Below are 23840 nucleotides of genomic sequence, written 5' to 3'. Positions count from 1 at the left end.
TTGATTGGAATAACCTCCTCTCACACCGGCTCTTTGGGGATAAGATCGGACACCTGTGGTCTAGAATGTGTTGAAACATTATGATTTCTCTTTATTGAAACCAATGAGGCCAAAAGTATTTCAGCATGAGAGATGCTTGTAGATTGTTTTAAGTGCTCCCTTGGATCCTTCATGACCCTGACCAGGTTGTAGTGGAGTAGTCTTACTGCAGATGGATGAACGATTCACCTTGATAATATCCAATCTCCAATAAGTAATAAGTTACAGTTATATTTTAAAATTATAATTATATTTGTATAGGGATGACTACAAGGGCTGAAAAAAGCCTTTTCCTCCCATAGTCAAGGGACAGATTAGGCTAATTGGCCTTCCCAAATTGCCGGTAGTGTGTGAAAGCATGTGTGAATGTTGACCAAAGGTCATACCACGGTTGTAAAAAAGAAATGAATACAATGGCCTTTACAGCCCCTAGTTCCTACTGTATATGACTGGATGTATGGGCTGCAATAGGGGGCCTAAAACAGAACCCTGTGGTACACCAACTCCTAATGATCTCCCCTAAGGCTAACAAATGTGTAATGATCTCGATGTAAGATCTCGGTAAGATTGGCTAGATTGAAATACAATATGATCACGCTTTAAATGAGATGATATGAGACATCCCTGGAACGATTATAAAGGATGTGTTTGTACCACAATGTGTTAGCTGAGGTGTTAAATGAAAATTAAAATGATTTCCGAAATGCTTCAAACTCGTAAAGGGACTAAAGCCAGAAATTTTCAGAGGCCAGTGAAAGACAGTACAGTGAACAGAGTGTGTGTGTGTGTGTGTGCGCGATACAAGCACTAATTTCTTCCCGGCTTAGAGCAGACCCACCATCCAATTAACACGTCCTTGTGCGTAATTGGTTTATATTTCCTGGAACGATGACAACGCCTCCCCATTCATATCACACAGAGCATCTATTAATCTTCCTCTTCCACGCATTATGGGAGTGTATGGGACGGATGATCCTAAATGCATCACTACTGTACTGTACACTCCACAGTGTCTAGAGGGGACGCTGTGTAATGCACTTACAGTATGCATTTATGGAGGGGGGAATCGATTTGCTCTCTCTAATGAGGCTGGTGTTTAACTGTGGAAATAATGCGAGCTGCAGTGTGCAGCTGGTTGTCCTCAACTTCACAAGAAAAGAAAGCATGGAGAGTGCTCACTGCTGCTGGTGCGCGCGCGCGCGCGCGCGTGTTTCTGTGTGTATATGTGCGCGTGTGTGTGTGCGCGCGCAACCATTTCCAGCCAAAGCTCGCTGAGCGGCCACGCGCGCGCTCTTAACTTTAAAGTGCAATACAGGCAGGATATATATTCCGGAAGCAAAAAAAAACAAACAAACAATCAAACAAACATTCCAGACGGGAGAACAGCGGGTATTCAGGACAGGACTACCCAGGCTTTCAGTAAGATGCTAATCCCGTGACGGCGCAGGCGGTTCGCGCGCTCCATCCGCTCCCAGTGCGCAGGGGATTTCCTTCTACCTGCACAGGCATTCCGGATTAAGAAAGCAGCTCCGATGGCTCTATAGCCCACTTCAGCCGCGCGCGCGTGTGTGTGTGGGTCCAGTGAAGCGGCATTTGGGAAAGATGAAGAGAGAGAGTGTGTGGCAGCGTGTTGTGTCTTTGAGTCTCAGGCTGATGCTTGTTGTTCCCGCAGGTCTGCCGGTACGGAGTCAGGGAGACGCACAATCCGGTAACACCGTGATGGACAACATCACTGTCCGACAGGGAGAGACCGTCTTCCTCAGGTACGACCTGGGCCTTTATTCCTCTACCTGTCCTGTCTGATTGTTTTAACTTGTGCTTGTCATTGCAAACGTTCTAACTGCATTGTAAGTGTGTTTGTATGATTTTGGCATCCTGGAGTCTTTTTTTTTTTTTTTTATATGCATGTTTGGATGTCCTTTTATTTGGCATTTGATGTCTGTGGGAGCTAAATGAAATCAAAATGTGTTGCACTTACTGTAAGCTTGATGAGGTCCAGCAGTAAAGCTTTTTTCCAGCATTAAACATCGTCATCCTGGATACAGCTAAATAACTTTACATTGTTTGGTTAACGTTATTGTGCAAATCTTATCTCTTTGCTTCCTTTTCTGGTGCAAATTCCATGTTATAACTTGCTATCGATTTTACACACCGGTTCTCTACATACTGTACAATTACAGCATAACCAGCATCGCCAGGCTCTTGGCGCATGACCTTACTATGATGCTTATGCCTTCCTCAGTGTCACCCAGTCGCAAAACCTTATCTCGTTGCCAGTAAGGGCGTTGTACAGTATTAACCTACATCTGCACCTTAGCGTGACATGCCGGATTAGAGGCAAGCGCATTACATAGGGTGAGATGAAAGCGTTTAAAACTACAGGTTACAACAGCTGCTGTTATGTTCAGCCGAACAGCAACAAATGAAAGGAGAAACTTGTCAAGTGATCTCTTCCTACCTGTCCTGTCCTGACTTTCATTTTTTTTCTTATTGTCCTGGTGCTTCTTTTTTTCTTCCTTTTTTTTTTCCTATAAGCTGTGTGCATGTTCATATCATGACCATTAATAATGAATCCCAAATGATTATGCTAACGACTGAAGACATAGGTCATGCTTTAGCCTGTACTAAATCGTGAGCTATTCATTAAAAATGCATTAATGTTCAGTGCAGTTGCCAATTTCATAATCATATGCAATTACTCAGTATGGACAAATGTTAGCTTCTGACCTTTCAGTTAGGCACAGTTTCAGTTTGGATATTTTCCACGTAATCACATTTACTCAGCATCGCAGTGAATCCTATCAGACATATCCCATTGCTAAAGTTTGTTATCAGGTTTTCAAAGCCATTTTTATTACCAGACAGGGCCTTGGGCATAATGTTGATTTTATTTTCAAGCTTGATAAATGTCAGCTTAGTCACTTAAGTGTGCTCTGGTATGTACAGTAAATCACTCTGGAGTCCAACAACTCATAGTTTTCATGACAAGTCATAATTAAGGGTTGTTGCTGTCAGAGCAGCTGTATGTAGTGGTGTAGTCTTTTATTAAATTTTTTCCTGTCAAAAAAAGATCTCTCTCTTTCTCTCTTTCTATCTCTCTTCCCTTTCTCTCTTTCTTTGAGCAGTACTCATAGGCTTCTGGTTACCCTTCTTGACAATAACCACAGAAACATAATAAATTACAATTATGTTCATGAAATGAATTATCTCGAGAACGGTTTAAAAATGCAGTTCATAACAGATCATTTTGAATAGCATAAAGAGGAACCGACTTGTAGGGCCGAATGCATAGGTAGCCGTAGGAGTTGCTTTGTACCAACCATGACACTGAATTATTTAGTATGTTATTTCTTGACTTTAGGACTGACTCTTGTTCACAGTGGAGTCCTAGAGGGGAGCTGAACATTGTGTTCAGGAGCATCTCAACACCTTGCACCTTCAGCATCAGAGACATGAACAAACTGCCCATGGCGACATTGCCTTTTTGTAAATGGTTAACCGACCACAACACAGCACTTCTTTATTATTTAGTCACAGCTTAATTGTGTGCATCAGGCAGCCTGCGAGAGCAAATTTGTTCTTGTTTACCAGTTTGGAATATGAAGTGGGTTTGATTTATTTATGTATTTGCTGCATAGTAGAGGTCTCAGGCTCCCCATGCAGACCTGGTACTGGCAATTTGCTTGTGAGGTCAGCCTCCTGGGTCTCCACTTCAAAAACCGGGGAAAACTGGCTTAGAATTGCTATGATGGCTTAGCAAATGCTTAAACAAACAGTTTAGAAAGACACTGCATTTTGTGTCGTTGTTTCTAGAGAATACTGTTTGCCGTGTAGAAAAAGAGAACCCTTAAATGTCTTTGCTGTCTTTTTGATTGCATCGCTCTCTCCAGTCAATCATCCCTCCCATGTTGACACCTAATATATCTGCTGTCCTTATCAGTGAATTCGAAAGCCTGGGGACTAAATCAAATCCCTGCAATTTCCTCCCAGAGTTTACCTTCAGGCTGCTTGCACCTTCTGAACATCTGTGTAATATTGGATGTGCGGCATTCGATATTTAATAGGGGGCTGTGGGTAGTTTGTCTTAAAAAAAAAAAAAAAAAACAGAACAGAAGTTGAAAAGCAGAGTGTCTGTCTAGCAGTTTTTTCTTTCTTTTTTATAGAAAAAAATTTGGTTCTTTTAGGTAACATTTTTAAAGACATCAACTAACATGACCATCTAGCCCACATACATCAGTATTAATTCAGTAACTTAAACTTGGATTAATTGATTTTTTTATTTATTTGCACAATAAAGCAATATGACATTGTGGTTAGGCTCTGGTCTTTTGTGTTTTTCTTGTGCTTGGTGGGTTTTCTTTGGGTATTTTTATTGAGGCCAAAGGTGTGCTTGTAGGCTGATTTGTGTTCCCAAATTTTCTGTAGTGTGTTAGTGTGTGATTTTGGCCTTTGATGGATTGGCACCCTTGGGAACATTACTACAGGGCCCTGGTGGCCCTACGCAGGATAAGCAGACTAATCTAACCAATAGGAACCAACCTACTAATCAACATTTGTGATTGTTAACTGACAAAACTTAGGACCAAGTTTGAACAGTATTTTTATATATAAAAAAAATACTCATGCTATTACATTTTGCAAATCACAATTGGAATTCTCAAATTCTCCCTTCATAACATGGCATACAATACTGTGAAAATGATTCGAGCCAGCCCTCATTTCTTCATATTTTGAACAGACAGACTTTTTTGTATTTTTAAAGTAGTATTGGGGAATAGTTCTTGAAGGACTTTTTTGGCAAGTTTTTGGCTCTCATTTTTAGTCCAGTCCATGTAGTTCTCCAGGTCCAGCGGAATGTTAATAGCTTTTGGGCCAGACAGTGACCTATGAAATATTCAAGCATAAAAAAAAACAAAAACTTTTTGAACCAGTGAGAGACAGGTGCAGACGATGACAGATGATCAGGCCGGTGATTACTATGCTGGTGATACTGAATGCCAAGTGGTTGGAACAGATGAGAGGGGAAATAAGGTTGCTGCTGAGGTTGTTACATAAACAATCCATTAAAAAAAAATTTTTTAGACACTTTGCAGCTCTTCATAGTAAAACATTAGTTGCCATTAATTAAATTTAATCTACACAATTCAGTTTAATTTAATCTAAAGAAATGAGGGGTGCCTCATGACTTTTGTATAGTACTGTATGCTTTATCTGTAAATTCGAAAAAAAAAAAAAAAGATAGTAGAGATCACGCCTATACTTATAAGTGAAAGTATGAGTATTTTTACACATGCGCATGCATCTTCTAACGTGGGCACACAGGACTTCCAACGCATGAGATTTTTGATTAATTGGTGCTCTCGTTGTTTTGAGACTGTTGTAGGCGTGTGTAATGAGTGGGTTTGAGACTAATCCATTTACAGAGTTTGGAGAAAAAGGTTTTTAACGCGTGCAATTTTTGAGGTAACGCCATAAAATGCGTTTTTGTTGCACCACTCGGAAGCTTCTGCGTTCAGTACAGGATCGTTTATATCTGATTGTCAAGACCAGTTAAAGTGAAAACCATCTTATTTTGGTTAATAACAGGGATGAACCCGACTGACTGGTTCATCCCTATTATTAACATAATTAAAAATAAAAAAGATGAAAAAAAGTAAAAAATTTAAAAACGGTGAGTCTGTGTGGCGATACGTGAATCGCCACACAAAAGAATCGCAATTCATTGATTCAGCTGAATCGATTTATTTCCCATCTTTAGTAATGTGTCAGCAACATGGAAAACATAGGTATATTTACATAAGTATTGTATAATTATTTCGCTCTGCTCACATCTTTTAGGCTATAGAACTGCTCAAACCAGCAACTAGATATTTCTATCCAGGTGCTTAAATGTGAAGATTTTCTGAGGTTATGTGTTAACGACAGGCTGTTTTTTACCAGGCTACTGACAATCCTGTTGTAGTCAACCCACTTAATGCAGATTGCTGAGTGGATTTTGTTAGACACTTCCTGAATGATTTGTGGGTTGGGTAGAAGGAGAGAGGGGAAGACATTTTTAAAAGACTAACACATAAATAAGGAAAAGAAACATAAAAATGCACAGGTCATAAAAAGGAGTTGCTTTTTTTTTTTTTCAATTGTTAGTTCAGAAAGCTCTTTATCTGTTTAATTTCCCCCATTTTTTCATCCTCTTCTTCTTACTTTCATCACACATTATCGGCTGGGTGGATTAGTTGACAGGGAACTGATGAATACACATACTCAGCTATTTGTACTCGCTAACATCTAATGACTTTATAGCCAACAGCACAGTTTGAGAGCCAGACAGTGTGCTAGTGTGACGACAATGCAGCTGTACAGCTGATTCAGGAAAGCTTGCTTAAGATGGATCTCACTCTCGCACGTCGTCTATACTGCTGTATCCTGTATACATGGTCATGACGGGCTTGGAGCCTATTCCAGGAGACTTAGGGCATGAGGTGGGGTACACCCTGAACCGGTTGCCAATTAATTACAGCGGTCACACAAACATATACACACTTACACGCACACACTACGGGCAATGTGGGAGTGCCAATTAGCCTAATCTACCCAGAGTACCCAGAGGGAACCCACCAAGCACTGGAAGAACATGCAAACTCCATGCACACAGAGGCAGGAATCAAACCTGGCCGGAAACAAACCCGGACTCTGGAGGTGCAAAGCAACAGTGCTGACTGCTAAGCCACCATGCCGCCCTTAAGCTGGATCTCCACGTTTCCAAATGAATCCCTATTTCTTGAATAGAAACTTGATTTATTTGGGCTTATTTTCTTCCATAAACAGAGGAAACAGTCCGGAGATCCGGTGAGTATTAGGGACAGCTGCTCATCATGGCCACAGTGTCATAGGCTAATGACATATGCACAAACGCCACCTCTCTCCGGATCCATCCAGCTGCCTGCTCCAAACCATGCAATTGACACAGACACTTATTAACGAGAAAGACAGAGGGCTGGAGTTTGTGTGATTAAAAAGGGTATTTAAAGATGTCAGCATTTCCAAAGGCACTTTAGAGTATTTACATCTCACCAAACCTGCAAAGTCGAAACATACTACATAACCATAATAGACTTTTTTCCCTTTAGTGATAAAGAAATCTGTCGTAATCATTATTTTAGTTTTGGAATAATTAAATGCCTAGTTTTTCTTTGAAATCAAAGGCAGTGTCCTACATTGATTTTTGTCAAGCAAGTAGAGAGACTAGACTGCATTGTGTTCAGCATGTGCCCTATATTCACACCAGACTTTTAAATAATTGTGCCCTTGTTGAGGATCAGCAAAGGAAAGCGGCTTCTATTGAGTGTAAACTCATCAAGTGTGGAATAATTCTCTTATAGCATGCATAATTGAAAAGTCTGGCAGAGCTTATTAATAGGATGGGAAAATATTGACAAACCACTTGTCTGATGATGTGTGTGCGCATTAGGGGACTAGACAGTTTAAACAATAATGACAAACTACTGTCCACTCTCAGACTGTTAGAAAAACACACCTCCTTCCTTTTATTATTAATCTACAACCTATTTAAATGCTTACTGTATGTGTATGCATACAAATAGTGTGGACATGGTTCCAGATAAAATTTTAATCGTTGTGATTCATTATAGCTCTTTTAGAGTAAGATATAGCAACTGGACTAAAGTTAATTTTGCAGCAAAAATAACAGTAAAAAACTACAGTAAGATATTCTAGCTTTTTTATGTAGGAGTTTTTATTAAAGCAGATAGCAGTAATTATGGTGGCATGGTGGTGCAGTGGGTAGTGCTGTTGCTACACAGTCCCAGGTTTTATCCTGAGCTCAGGAGGTTATCTGTGTGAAATTTTTATCTTCACATGTCTGCATGGCGCGTTCTGTGGTTTCCTACAAAACTATGGTGTTAGATAAAATGGTGTGATGGTCTGGCACCCCATCCAAGGTGAATCCCTGCCTCAAGCACAATGATCCCCATAACTCTGACAAATATAAACTGGTATATCTATCTGTCTGTCTACTAACTAACTACTACAACCACAACTAACTATGTAGGGTTAACTAACTACTCTACATATGTTTACACTACACTGATCAAGCATAACATTCAAACTATTAACATAAAAACACACCTAGTCTTTGGGCTCCCCTTGTGCCCTCTGGGAAACTCTGGCCTTCCGGGGTGTGGCTGGGACCAGTGTATTGTATGGTAGCTGTGAGTTGCGGGGTGGGGTCTCTGTGAATTGGACTTTTTTGTCTTGGGAGAGCTCAATTAGATTAGGTTAAATTAGATCTGCAGAGCTTAAGGGGCCAGGTCAATGGCCTTGTGCCTCTTGCACGACAGGCTGTGGTCCACTGGGTGTTCTAGTGCCTTTCTATCGTAACCAGCAAACCAGCATTGACTTTTTGGCAATTTGTGCTGCATTGCCTTTTCTTTGGGAACGCCTTCTGTACTTGATGGCATGGCAGAGTCTTGGGTACCCATGATTCTGTCACCAGTTCGCTGGTGTATAGTTGATGATTAGTGTTGTTCAGATCAACTAGACCTACTTGTTTCGTGTTGACATTGTCTGGAACTCTTGGTCTGGGTCCACATTGCTCTACTGTTGTCCATCATTGTGCTGCTGCCACATAGTATGCAGGTCCCCCTTCCCCTTTTTTCTTCTTTTTACTCAATGTATATATGAGGGAAACTATATACCCACCAAGCATCCTGCATGTTTGTATTACTTTGTATATATTATTATACTTAATTAAAAAACTGACTATCGTGTTAATGTTATCATTGTTGGGAGTAACCGGTTACAAAGTAACGTGTTAGAACACTCGGATTACTTTTTTGATGTAATGAGTAATCCAATGCATTAGGTCCGCCATTTACCTACTCGGTTATTTAGTTATATTTCCAACAATGTAATCCGTTATTTCTATAATTTATGTAATCCCTGAGCCATACAGCAGTTATTTCCAATCTGTAAGTGCGTGTGTGTGATAGACGTCTTACAAGCTCCACCCCCGACAACCCGTCCCCCTCTGTTATTCCTTCTGTTATATCTCTATCTCACCTATGCAGTTTAAGTATGCGAGAACCGATGCGCAGATTGAACCTAATCACAGTCCCAAAACTCGCGGTGAATCATGATGAACTGTACCTACGGCCATTGCGCGAAACTGCGTAGGTAAGATAGTGGTATTAGTAGTTAACAGATTATGGGCCAAACTTCGCTGAGTAATGAATGGTAGAATAATTAGGGTCTTGACTAAAACAACATGCATGAGATTTTGTAATGTAATTAGTTATTTTAAAAAGTCCCCCAACACTAAATGCTAATGCTGATGCTAATCATATGCAATACACATGCACCCAGGTCATCAACATAATGTAAAAGGAAGACCAGACAACCTTCTTCTATAGCACCATGATCCAGTTCTGATGCTCTCATGGCCATTGTAGGTGCTTTTGGTGGTGGACATGGATCAGCATGGGTACTCCGACTGTTCGGTGGCTCCAAAACGACTGTGTGTTCTAACACCGTTCTATCACCACCAGCAGTAACTTGTTCAGGAATTTGTGTTTTATTAGTTCTTTTCAGGGATCAGATCAGCAAATCTTCTCTTCCCATGCACATCAGTAAACCTGATGCTCATCAGGGGCCCAAAAATCTGTAGCCTGTTTGTCCTTTCTTGAAACAGATTTGATAGGTACCAACCACTGATTCCCAGGAACAACCTAGTCATCTAGCTGATAAAATGTGTTGTTGTACCTTGTAATTACGGATTGTTCTAATTATCAGATGATTTACTCCTAATAGACCCTGATTCTAGAACTGTTGTCAGAACTGTTTTTGTTTACATGTGAACAACTCTTGGTTGAGATCAATCAGATGCATTGGACAAAAGAGATGCATGAAAGTTAAAGGAATTAGGATTTAATTGTGTTGAATCATTAAACGTGTTAAGGGTTTTGAACTATCAAGTGTTAACACAGATACATCCCTGATACAGTATACATCAGTATACATCTATCAAGCCATAACAGGAAAGAATTCTTCATCGATAGGACACTTTAAAATAATATGGTTTAGGGATTTGTTTGTGTCAGTTAACATTGTGTTTGGAACTGGCTACCACAAACAACCTATCATGTTTGGTGGGTCCAGGAGATGGCAGGTCTGTTTGATCAAGATTAAGTGCAAAAGGAGAAAACATAACACATCAAAGCTGTCCTTTACACAGTTATTAAGACAATGTGAGCCTGATCTGGGCTAACATTTTATGGTGGAATTGAAATAGCTCTATGCTTATTAAAAAAAGATTTGTACCGATCCCGAATTGGCTGCGAATTGTGTTTTTTAACCTGCATGCACTGAAAAAGAGGAGTGTAAGTCTCCCTGAACTCAAGCTGATCTTAGTCACATTTAGTCATTCTACATTTTTCAGCAACAGTTCAGTAAATGAGCAGTAAGTGAGCTCTGTGTGTCTGTGTGTGTGTTGATGCTCAGGCAGGTGTGCTGCTCATCATTGCTGGCCTTTTAAACGCTGCTGTACTGCTGCTGACTTTTTAAATGAGAAAGTATGCAAGAGCCAAACACACACACACACACACACACACACACACACACACACACACACACAAAATCACCTTTACCCACTCATGCTGAGCATTTAAAGTACTTGATAATTTTACATAAGAATACCAATTTCACTTTTTTAAACTAAGTGGAAAGACTAGGTAGCAAACTATTCAAATGCATTTAAATAATAATAAGCCTATAATTATATACTGCCACAGACCAAGCCAGCATTAGCAGCAGTGGTGGGCGATCTGGCAAAAATATCACGTTATGCATTTTTAAGGCTGGATCATGATCTATAATTGTATCACGGTTATTTTCCCCATTAGGTCTAAAGACTGATTTGTGAGGTTTGAAACAGTCTCTGCATAACTCTACAAGAGAACTTATACAACAGTTATTTCCAACTAAATAATCTGATTAAACCAGAGGCCATCCACGAGTGGTGATACAGAGTACAACAGCACTCAGATGTTTATCTGCATGTATTACCCTGTGTCACGCATGTTCTAACAATTGTTAATTGCATTAAAATCTTGCGTTAATTGCATTAAAATCTTGCGTGAGTGGAAGTACGTCATTACGGTCCGCATTATTAGAAAAAGGGGAGAGCTGCTGCCTGCCAAAACCCACATTTAAACCAGTGTGGCACAAAAACTCATCGGATAACATTATAATTATCTTACAATATATTTATCAATATAAAATACAATACAATATACAATAAATTCATCTTTACAATATATTAACAATATTTTGTCTCTTTAGTAATTGCTTCATTCCGGATTTGTATTCGAACCGTTAGCATCCTGCAAAACTAACTCCCTTTAACACAGGGCTGAATCGCCAAATCCCTCTTTGACCACTGATCAACTGGACTACTCGGTGTGTGGAACATGGGATTCTAACTTACTTACTAATCTAACTAACATAGTGCACTAGCTTTCTATTTTCTTTACATATTACTGGGAAGAACTTTAAATTGTTTTCTCCCCTGTTAATTACACTAACTGTCGGTCACTAGCTGTCAGTCGCCAGCTCAACAGTAGGAGAACAAAATAACTGGTTAAATAAACGAACAAATCATAATCTGTTGGTATTAAATTTTGTTTGTGGAACGGTTGTATGAAATTTTATGGATATTTTTTTCTAAAATAAAAAGTAATACATGGGCATACATATTATTTAATATACAGTAATTTAATTAATTAAAATAAATGATTTACAGCTAAAAAGTGGTGATGTTAGAAAACACATTCTGGATCTCATACAAGAAGAGATATACAGACAGATTTTATGTTATTTTTGATGCAATCTGCAATTGTTTCTTATTTTGTTTGTACCCATTCATTTCTGGGATTCACCAATGTTTTTTATATTATTGCTCTTCTCTCAGGTAAGGAAATTTTAGGGCAAAAACGAAACATTTTCACATTCCGCAAATCGTTTGTCTGAAAAAAATGCATCATATAATTAAACTTAGTTTATGTTTTTAGAGGAATTATGTGGATTGGATCATTTAATTTATAGCCTAAAGAGATACAGTACTGTTGGTCGGTTGATCTCAAATAAGACTACAGCATTAAAAACTCTGGGATGCTTGCTTGAGTTCTTCTTCTGAATTGCTTACAGTATGTCGTTAAATGCTTTGGCCATCCAGTGCATTTTCAGAGATTGAACAGATTTGATGAGACGGATGAATAGCTGCCAAGCCATTTTAGATTGCCACTTAAACACATTATTATGAAAACCAAAATCAAGTTCATCTGATATATATATAAAAAAAAAAAACTTTTTAAAACTCTTACAAAGGTGATTGAGGTTATGCCCTTACCCCATGTGCCATCATACCCCTTTTTTTAATTATTATTTTTTTTTATTACTTCTTAAACACCCCTCGACTGACACTGCATTCACAGCCTCACAGATCTTCCGCCATCAGTGCATTTATTATTTACCTGTAACGCCAGTGCTCACGCCCCAGAAGATCATATGTTTACTTTGTATTTACAAAGTACTTTGATGACACTAATGCAGTAGTTCAACTTCTTCCTACCGTTCTCTGGTAGCGACTCTCCAATTCTTGTCCCCGGTTTACACGTGGCACAACATGCACCTGCTCATATATGGTGTTTAGGAGCGTTATCTATGCTAATTAAATAGTAATCCTATGTACCAGGGGAAAAGTCAGGTGGGATTTATCATGCAGTTTACCTGGGTAAGACCAGATTGAGATGTTTATTAACGTTTGGTGCATCTGGTGTTGACTTCTCTCTTTTATTTTTCTTTCTCTTAACAGAAAATTACAAAAAAGAAATGAGAGAAATTGAACATAATTTAGCCCCATGAGGCCCATTGACTGCTTCAAAAAGTCCTAAACTTCAAACTATTGTTTATGTCTGTTTCGTTGTGTATCCTTGGCAAGCTAAATGTCATGGGATCAACGATTTTATTGCTAACCTTTTTAAACACATTTGTTTACTTTAGTACTGTTTCTGGTTGTTTTTACACTCACATGCGCTCTTCATCTCGGATTTGAATGAACTCTCTGAGGCGTTTTTTTGTGGTTAAATAAACTTGTCTTCTTTCCTCGACATGTCAAGTTTGCCTTCACACATTTTACATACAGCTATGGTTTTGCGTGTGCCAAATCTATCCCAGTTGTTTAAAATTCATTAGTTCCAGTATTTCCACAGTCTGTTTTTTTAGGCATCGGCTCCTCACACCCCCAGGATCAAGGGGGTTTGTACCAAATTTTTTGTACTGTGTGAATGAGTTTGTGTGAAGGTTGTGTGAATTGGCACCCTATCTATGGTGTGCCCCGCCTCATGCCCAACGTCCCCTGGAATAGGCTCTAGGCCCCGTACAGCATAAGCGATATAGAACATGAATGAATGCTTTGTGTTAATAAGGTGTTTACATATCTACACTTATCTTTTTCTGCCTAATGTAACATTACCCAATAGAAGCTTTGAAGTTTGGCCATTTTAACCATATTTAGGTGCAACAAATGGTTTTGTGACTCACCCAAAGGAGAAGCTATACCAGCAGTCCAAGTGCAGCCGAGCAAGTATAAGCTAGTATGGATCGGTATATACTGTAGTTGAGAGACTTTTCATAGTAAATAACACAAATGCTCACAGTTACAGAACAACTGCTTACTGTACTTAAAATCACATTATTAATAAACAATGTCAATAATATTGATTTATTAAGTCCATGTGAGTACTAACAGCAAGGTGTACTTATACACACATCTACGCCCAATATATGAAGTACAGCTCAGGATGTGCAGTAATGATCCTGCAGCATATTAAAGCACTATATATCCAAGCAGATCCAGGCTATGGTTTTGCATCAGAATCCCATGGCAGTTTGGTCACAAGACTGAAGTGCGGTCCATGCAAAATCAGGGCAAACACAGCCATCAAATATAGTAGCTACAGAGCCTAAAGCCCACAAATACATCAAGGATAACAGAGCATTATTGTCTTTGCTGTAGTGAACTCTCAGTAGGATTGCAACAATAGCACAAAAGCATACATGGCAGCTATGGTTATCCAATTTGTCACTAAAAACATGTGTGACAACTACTTACTGTTAGGCTTAAGGTCTTTTTTTTCATAAATCACCTGCATTATCGGGCTAAAAATGCTATCTAATTTTAATTGTTAGCATTTAGTTGCTTCCAGCAATTACTAACACTTTAAATTCTGTAAATCTCTCACAGTTACCCCTTAGGGTAAGGCCGAGGTTGGGTTAATTATTTGCAAAACATACGCGTGTAGGGCTATGACATTACATAAAACATTAGGCCCAGTATACAGTAGTGTAGGGTTCCCTTGTGCCAAGACCTGTGGGGGTGTGCTGTAGTGTCTAGCGCCGTATTGTCAACATTGAACTTTTTGCCTGCTTAGCCTCGTTACATGGCAAGATGTGGTGCACTGCGTGTTTTGGTGCATTTCTATCATGGCCAGCATAAACAAAAAATGTGATTTGTTCTGCATTCGTTTTTCTGTTGGATTGGTCCGGATGAGCTGGCCCTTTATCCCTGTGGGCATGGGTGAGCCTCGGGTGCCCATAATTCTATCATCAATTTGCTTCTGCTTCAGTGTTATTCACGTCACCTCTTACTGGTTATAATGTTATGGCTATTCTGTGTATGCTACCCTTTCATTGAAACAGCAAAAAGCAGGATTTATATTAGTTAAAATGGTTTTAAAAATGTTTCTTTCACTGTTAATTAATAACAACACTCACATTTGCAGTTACGCTATAAATAGCATGGACGCTCTGTGTATTTTCATATAGTCCTTCTCTGTTATTGTGCCATTGTGTTTCTTCACAGCACATCTTAATTAATGCTATTTGGAGCATGCTTTAATTCAGCTTGATTTAGTTTTGTCTAGTTTACGTCTATTTACCAGTTTCAGCCATTTGCCTGCTTTCTGTTTTCAAGTATTGCCTTGGTATAGTCTTTATTATCCAAGAGCTTTTTCAAAAGGAAAAGTATTTAAACTTATAATTATACCGTGTCAGTTTATATGCCAGACTTTTTTAATGCCGTCTTTTAATGCTGCATAGATGAGATATAAGATGTTACAGTAATTCATGACAGTTTCATATGTACAATCATGTGCATGCTTGATTAAATTGGTTATTAAATTAGTAAAAAATATACCCTTTTATAGGTTTGTGTAATGCAGATTCCAACTAAGATTATTCCTTAGTCTCTTAAAATGTTAAAATTCTTTATATTACCCATTTATTATGGCACCCTGTCCAAGGTGTACCACACATTATGCCCAAAGTTTCCTGGGATAGGCTCCAGGCTCCCCTGTGACCCTGAATACGGGATAAAGCGGTATAGAATATGAGGAAGAGTAGGTGAGAGTGAGTGAGTAATTAGCCTGATGCTAACTGCTAGCTGCTAGACAAATTGCAGTGAGGTGACTACCCAGTGTGGGTGTGGGTATGTGTCTGTGTGTTTTGCTGATTGTATGCAGAGGTATCAAGTAACGAAGTACAAATACTTTGTTACCTTACTTATGTAGAAATTTTTACCTCTTTTTACTTTTTTTTATTTTTACTTCTACTCCTTACATTTTCACGCAATTGTTTCTACTTTCTACTCCTTACGTTTTAAAAATAGCCTCGTTACTATTTTATTTCAGCTTGTCATTCAAAAAACAAACAAACCAAAAAGCATTCGGATAAATCGCGTTATCTGGATGGAGCGAATTTGATTGTGGTTGGATGAGAAGTATAAACATACCATTCCGACACTCTATTGGTTGGTACGCGATCCATCACACCTGCACATGACGTTACGTCACTTCAGCAAGGAAGTTTGAATAAAATAGCATTTTTGGTTGATAAGGTTGTGATAAGTAGACGAAGATGTTCGTGATAGAGACTCAAGATTCGAGCAATGTCACAACCAAGCACCAGCGCGGAAGGTAACAGGTATTATATATATAATTTTTTTTTTATATTAATCACTTGGATTAATCATTCATTCTGACAGCACTAATGTTTATTGTAGACAACCTTACAAGGGTAATTGTTACTAAGCCTGCCCTGGGTATACTAATTTTCTTGTATGTTGCCCTCATAGATTCCTGCAGCTAAGCTTGGATGTACATTTACATTTCAATAAAGGTTACAGATGACATGCCTCTGAAGTTTGACTTTTTGCACTATTAAAATACTTATAGGCAACTAGTTATCATATCATCTTCCCCATAAAACATGTTAATGCTCAGTTATACACATATATGTTTCTTTAATATATTTGCATTGTACTAAAATGCATTCTTTTTCATTTGCCATGTACAGTATCCCAAATCACTATGGCCGTTAAAAAATACAACAAAAAAACAACAACACATTTTTCTTTTTTTTTTAATGAGGTGTTAGTGCAGTATATAGGCCCGTGGCACAGCCTAAGCTTTTATCCTTAATGCTTTTTTCCCCCTCACGTAACTTTTACTTTTATACTTTAAATAGTTTTAAAACCAGTACTTTTACACTTTTACTTGAGTAAAAAGCTTGAGTTGATACTTCAACTTCTAAAAAAGTATTTTAAAACCCTAGTATCTATACTTCTACTCAAGTAATGAATGTGAATACTTTTGAACCCCACTTATTGTATATTTTCATGGTGCAGACAGCAAAGTAACAGGAGAAAGAAGCAGTAGCTTCACCAAAACAAAGACTTAATATGACTAAATAACTTATGCAAATTTAGTTACTAACATTTACCCTCTTGTGATGAATAGCCGTCAGATTTACTCGATAAACACAAAATCTACCCGCATTTGACACACCGTGCAAGACCCTGTAAAATGTTTTCATTGACACCTTTCGGATTTTGCGTTCACATTGTATTCGAAAAAGTTTTAAACAGTTTTTTCACATCGTTCGACTGTGTTGAATCAGGATTTCACTGGAAGCGCCACACCATAAGCTGTAAGCTGTAAAAAAAACCATTGCAAAATCACAACGTATTTATTTTAGATTATACTGATACTGTGGTGAATCGCATCTCTTTACTTAGATTGAAAACCTTTAATGGAAATGTGAGAGGTATTTAAATGATATCACACAACATGCTGTCTGCCTAATGATGTATCATGTTCTTTTGTCTGTAATCCTTAGTTTTGTAATCACACTACTACGGTCAGTGTGAAAAACTAAAAAACTGTTCTCCCAAGTTCAAGTTATCTGACTTTGTCTGTTTTGTTTTTTTTAATCATTATCTCTACTTTTATTAAATTGTTGGTGCTTCACGACTCAGTTAGTTACATTTGACATGATCTCAGATGCACGATTAGTTTTTACGAGACACTTAAACAGTGCTTGTGCATTATGTGGTTTAGTGCAATAGTGTAGCATTTCTTAGCATACTCTGTAGTGGAACAGTTCACTGATTCCAGGAATTAAAATGTAAAAGTCCGCACTAACCACTGCCCCACATTCATACATTCATGCAATTATTCTTTAAAAAAACATTTTTGGCTACAAATGTAGTGTAGTCCAAATTTATGCATCAAAATTAGCATTTGTTACTTTATCACAACCTTAATTACACTGTAAACCTAAATAAGTTGGCAAAACTAAAAAAATTTGAGGTAATCAGTTACTGTACATCAAATTTTTTAAGTAATGATGTTTCCAGTTTTAAGTAAACAGAACTATGAGTTTCATATTAATCGTTCTTTACTTGCATTATTGAGTAGCCTAACTCATACTATTTAATAGCAATTATCTTTTTTTTTTAGTTGTTGCAAATCAAATAAATTGTTGTTGGTCTTTCGGCTGCTCCTGGCAATGGGTCGCTACAGCAGACAATCCGTCCCACACACAAGCTTGGCACAGGTTTTTCACCAGATGCCCTTCCTGACGTAACCCTTCCATTTTATCTGGTCTTGGGACAGGCACTTCATCTACTTGTTGGGAATCGAACCCGGGCCTTTCACATGGTAGGTGAAACACCTACCACTGAGCCATTGCCCTGATGACGGCAGACACAAAATCGCTAGTCTGAAGGATTTTAAGTTGGTGGAACTTTAAGGCGACAGTTACTGTTACTTATGTACTTAAAATATCTAATTTGTTTAGCTAACTTGAAAAGTGTCATTTCTACAAACTCAAAAATACCAAAAAGTTCTAAATACTCATCAAGGTCTATTAATTTGAACTAATTGTAATTATTTAAATTAACAGTACTCAATATGTTTAATTACTTTAATTAGGGTTTACAGTGTAGGACAATTTGAACAGAATTCAGATAAATAAACATTTAGTCTTTCTTGAATGTGCAACCTTGTGCACTGTGATTAGTGTTGGGTCAGAACTTGCAAGTCAAGATTTGAGTCACTCAAAAATACTGAATTGAAATACTAAAGACATCAGTTTGGAAATGACAAATGTTTGATTGGTGGATTGAAAAATGAATTTGTGAATTTCTGCAGCACAAACTGGTTGTTTGCTCATGCCTGGTTGATACTTGAGCACACCATACACACTCTGTTCCTTTCACACATACATGGGTACTCTCACAGTCTCTCTGACTCACAGTTACACACCGAGCACAGTGAACTAAATATTTATGGCACACTGCATTAAGTATCTCATGCTGACCAGTTGGGACGTTGAAAGTAAACAGCCACACTGATTGAGACGGCTGTTGCAATGTCGGATGTTTTATTACTCTATTAACCGGCCGAACAAACGTTTTCTCAGTCAAATATTCTTATTCAACACACCGACGTTCACTCCTCACCCTTTAAAGCTACACCGTAATCAATGTTAACCATAAACGTGAGCCATCAGCAGAGACCCATAGTCAAGGTGTAGAATGAGTGGACTCCCCAGGCTCGGCTATTTATAAGCCTGCCTGATGCCAGTGGCTGCTGGATAAAAAGTAATTTACACAAGGAGTTGTTGATTTCTCTGGGGAGGACTTCCTTTGTTAACACAGGGAGAGTGCTGGTGATGTGTCTGACATGAGACATTCAGACAGTAGTTAGATCTTATTAGCTCGTACTAAATCACGCTTAGCATTTTAGTAAGGTGCATCAGTATCTGTGGATTCTCAGAGACAATAGACTGAAGTAACACTGTTGCCCCTCATGAATATTTAAAGCCTACAAGAATAAATTTCGACAAAACAATTACAATAACGTCTAAAGCGAAGTTACACAAAGCCTCTTGCTTACTATATAGCAACAATGGAAATCACCAGGGACCAGCCCATATAATATTATTACTACTGTATAACTACTGTAGTATCACGATTTTATAAATATGCATATTTGATGCCTATTTGATATTACATTGCTTTAGATTTTGTTATAATTCTAAACAAACTTAAATAACTCACTCCCACCCCACAGTGCTGTGCTGCCTGCCAATGTTTGAATAGGTTAAAGCAGGCCATCTTTAGGATGGGGAGCATGTCTTTCATAACTTATGTAATAAGTGCTATAATTTGCACTCAACTAATGCATCTTCTTTAAATTTCAAAGATTGTTGTGAAACATTTATGGATTTTTTTTGTTGTTGTTGAAAAATAGCATCAGTGAGACATGGCCTTATCGGAATGAGAGAGCATCAAGGCTCTTTTCTCCTTAGCTGTCTTTAAATATTTCAGCCGGTCTTTCTCTCCACTGTTTACGATATTTTTTTCTTTTTACGGCCGACATCATTTCCTGTAGATATATTGCCGACCAGACTATTAAAGGAGGTTTTTAGTTGTATGGTTCTTCGCCTTTTAGCCATTTTTGTGTCTTAGTTTGGGGTACATGCTCTTGTCATTCCCCTCCTCAAAAATAAACCCATCTTGATCCCAATGTTTTAGCTAATTATAGACCTATTTCAAACTTACTGTTCCTATCTAAAATACTAGATAAGCTTGTATTTTATCAATTGCATGAAAATTTCATTTTGTAATTCTCGAATTCTGTTAAAGAATCACAACGATATGATGCTAGCAAAAGATAGCGGCTACCCAGTTCTGTTGATCCTTCTTGACCTCACAGCAGCCTTCAACACCATAGACCACAAAATTCTTGTTTCTCGGCTAAAAAAAACCTGGTTGGAAATTGGGGTATAGTGCTTAAATGGTTCACATCTTAAATGTCAAAAACCAAATTTTTTTTAGTAAGATGGGATGACATCTTCAAGTGCCCCTTAACTCTATGATGTACTACAGGGGTTGATACTTGACCCTGGGTTGTATTCCCTACACAGTATATGCTACTCCTGATGACATCCAATTATAATTTTCTTTAAAACCAGATTCATCTATTGCGCTCTAGTCCTTGTCCAGCTGTTTAATTTCTATTTAACATTGGCTGGCTAGTAATTTCCTAATGAGATTTCTTAATGGGAGTAAGTATGAATGCAGGAGCAGCCCATTTTTAACCTTAGGGTTTTCGCATCAAATTTCAAAAACAAGGTTTAAAACCTTGGCGTCATATTTGACAACAATTTGAATTTTGCTAAGCAAGTATTCTTATTTGTAAAAACAAGCTTCTTCCATTTTGTTTCGATTAAAGACATGGAGAAAGCCATTTATGCTTTTATAAGTTCCAGACTGGATTACGGGAACCCCCCCTTTATTTAGGAATTACTTAGTCCTATCTCCATCTATAGCTGGTTCAGAACGCTGCAGGACGGCTTTAAACAGGTACTAATAAGCGTGTACACATAACCCCAGTCCATTCCTCTCTGTACTGGCTTCTAGTACACTGCAGAATTTAATACATACATTTAGGCATTTGGCAGACGCTCTTATCCAGAGCGACTTACATTTTTATCTCATTATACATCTGAGCATTTGAGGGCCACGCTCAAGGGCCCAACAGTGGCAACTTGGTGGTTGTGGGGTTTGAACCTGGGATCTTCCGAACCATAGGCCAATGCCTTAACCACTGAGCTACCCCACCCACAAAATCTTATGGTTTGTTTTGAAATCTCTACCTGGTATGACCCGAACCTATTTAAACAAACTGATCCATCTGCACTGAAGGGGAATTATGCTTAGTCTCTTGCTTTTCATGTTTCAATCAACTGTAGTGTTTTAATACTTAATTTTATTTACTCTTGTTTAGGTTTTAACAAAAAATTTTTATTTACATTTATAATAATTCTATATTTTATTACTTTTATGTTAACTTTAATTTAATTTGCACCTTGCATTTTAACCTTTGTCTAGCACCTAATGTAGGTTCTACCTGGTAGCTACAATATATAAATGAAGATTGAATTGAATTGAATAATATTAAATTCCACCGCAACTGAGAAGTTAACTCAGCATCAAGATGAGATATTCACTTTAGCTTTAGCAACACTTAAGAAACAATCTGATTTTTTTTATTCTTATGCATTTTCTCACATTTCATACACATTATTTTGATTTACGTATGATTCTGTAAAGCTGCTCTTCAAGAAGCTATACGAATCAAATAAAATTGAATTTAATAAATTTTTCAAAAACACTTACTGAACATTTACTGTAATTTGCTCTTTGAGATAGAAAATGTACATTGTTAATTTAAGTTAGCTGTCTGGCTTGCTGAGTTAGCCACCCGGGCCCGTATTTACTGAGAATCTTAGAATGACTTAAAGGTCATTTAGGATTGAAAATCTTCCTAGTTTAGAGTTAGACATAAAAGTTCTTTATGAAGCATCCTACTCTTTTTTGCTCTGCGAGGAGTAGGACTGCGCCAAGAAAAGCGTGTGACTTTTTGACCAATCACAACAGTTTCAGCCCCATAAATAGAGCGGTGTAGGACTTTTATAATCTGATCAAAATAATTTTTAAAAGAAAGACGGGAGAGAGGATGAGAGCGTTTTGCTTGTGGAAAAGGGAGTAAAATGTAAAATACAAATATATTTATACAAATTATAAAATAATGAAAGCAATATTCTGCCCTACTCTTACGTCTAAAAATAAGAAGTGAACGGAGGGATTTTGTGAAAGCATCAGTGCCACCTGTCAGTCTGCAGCATGTACTCCTGAGGAGTGTGAAAAATAGGGTGAACACTGTGTTAATGAAGTGTTGAAGTGCTGCTTATAACAGAATCTAAAAACAAAACAAAACAAAAAAACATTTGTGTACACTCAAATTTTTTTTATATAACTTTATAAAAGGCAGATATAAATAGAATGATTTTAATGCGTGTGGCATGGATGATGCCCCGGACTCCATAAATGCAGTTTGTTTTTTTAATGATTTCACACTGTGTGGTGGTGAAAATATATAAATCTGCGCATGATCTGCAGTGCTGTGTGCAGTACAGTTGGTTATGTCACTGTTTCAAAGACTCATCTTTGATGTTACTAAAAAAAACGTAGAGTATCACCTGTAGAGACAGCATACGAGATGTTTGTTAATTAACATGTTACATGCGTTGTTAAAGAAGTATTCCATTTTTGTCCAAACATTTCTTTTATGAGCTCTCTGTCACTCAATATTACTAAAAACGTCTCTCCTCTGTGCACTTCTCTGCCTTAACACCATTTCCTCGCTACTCCTCACAAGTTAGGACACTGGAGCTGTCCTAAATTTTAATGGAGATAGGAGTGAGTTCCTATTTTAGGAATCTTGATAAATAGCACTTACTCCGCTTAGTCAATACGGGCGTGGTCTTTTGTTAACAGAATACCAGTTTTCCCACAGTTGTCGCTTGTTCCTGTCGAATTATGTATTGCAGTATGTTTTACATAAACTTGTTCAACAATTTACTAGATCCATATTTCTAAAATTACTATATATGCCAACTTTTTGTTACGGTCCCAATTGTCAGTGTGAAAATCATTCCTCATGCTGCCAGTAACATGTTTTTCAGCACTTCTGGAAGTCCTGAAATATACCCGTATCATCAGGGAATAAAAAAAGCATAGATGTGATACACTGGTCATTCAGTAGATTCAGGTCATCAGCTGACATCATTTATTGCTACATAACATTGCTGCACCTAGACCTAATCAGCTGAAGCAACCACATATTCTCATCACATTTACACTTTTACTATTAAACATAGCTGTGATTTCTACTGTCGATTTTTTTTCCAATGAAACTTCACAAAGTCATCTCTGTAAATTCCTTTTTTTCCCCCATAAAATTAATTGTTTAACATCATCCTTTCAGGTTTTAATGATGTTTTGGATTTTTCTCTACTCCAGTAATTTCAAATCTCCGTAGTTGTTTTCTTTGCTTGATACAGTGGCATCTTTTCTTTTTTTTTGGCCGTATGTAACCATGCAGAATTGCAATTAGAAAGTTTTTATAATCATTATTAATATTTTTTAATAAATTTTTAAATCTCAACACTATGGTTCAGGGATCAGTACTTTGCAATGTCGTCTAAATTCTCAGTAGACAATCTTGTTTTCTATCATTCCTTTTTTCCCTTTAGTTCCTATCATTCTTATCACAGATATAAAATGCAGTGTCTATCTGTAGTGACTATCTGTATCTGTATCTGTTTGCTGCTTGAAGTATCAGTATCTGTACTGTATATAAACTCTATGACTATGCCCAAAGAAACTGAACAACAGCCAAGAGTTTTACAATGATAGCGATGTCATCATGTGCTGTGAATCTGGCATTAGAAAAGTTTTGTCATGAGAATACATCATGGATGGATGGATGGATGGAAGGGACATCTTTTAGATCATCTTATCCTGCTTCATTTGCCCA

General features: G+C 37.8%; 1 protein-coding gene across 8 annotated transcripts in view; it reads left to right on the top strand.

Annotated features, from left to right (window-relative positions):
- Positions 1–23840, top strand: part of ntm (neurotrimin) — a 467090-nt gene that overhangs the window by 311035 nt on the left and 132215 nt on the right. For 5 of the 8 annotated variants that reach the window (XM_053476267.1, XM_053476266.1, XM_053476265.1 and 2 more), the window contains exon 1: positions 1333–1802. In XM_053476267.1, the coding sequence (XP_053332242.1) occupies positions 1642–1802 (161 nt within the window). In that variant the 5' untranslated portion in view covers positions 1333–1641. Of the gene's footprint in view, positions 1–1332; positions 1803–23840 lie in introns of those variants that run through there. The other 3 variants (XM_053476263.1, XM_053476268.1, XM_053476269.1) reach the window with 1 other exon arrangement.

The sequence above is a fragment of the Clarias gariepinus genome, chromosome 17 (genome assembly GCF_024256425.1).
Source record: "Clarias gariepinus isolate MV-2021 ecotype Netherlands chromosome 17, CGAR_prim_01v2, whole genome shotgun sequence".
Classification (NCBI taxonomy): domain Eukaryota; kingdom Metazoa; phylum Chordata; class Actinopteri; order Siluriformes; family Clariidae; genus Clarias; species Clarias gariepinus.
This window is presented reverse-complemented; position numbering and strand designations above follow the sequence as displayed.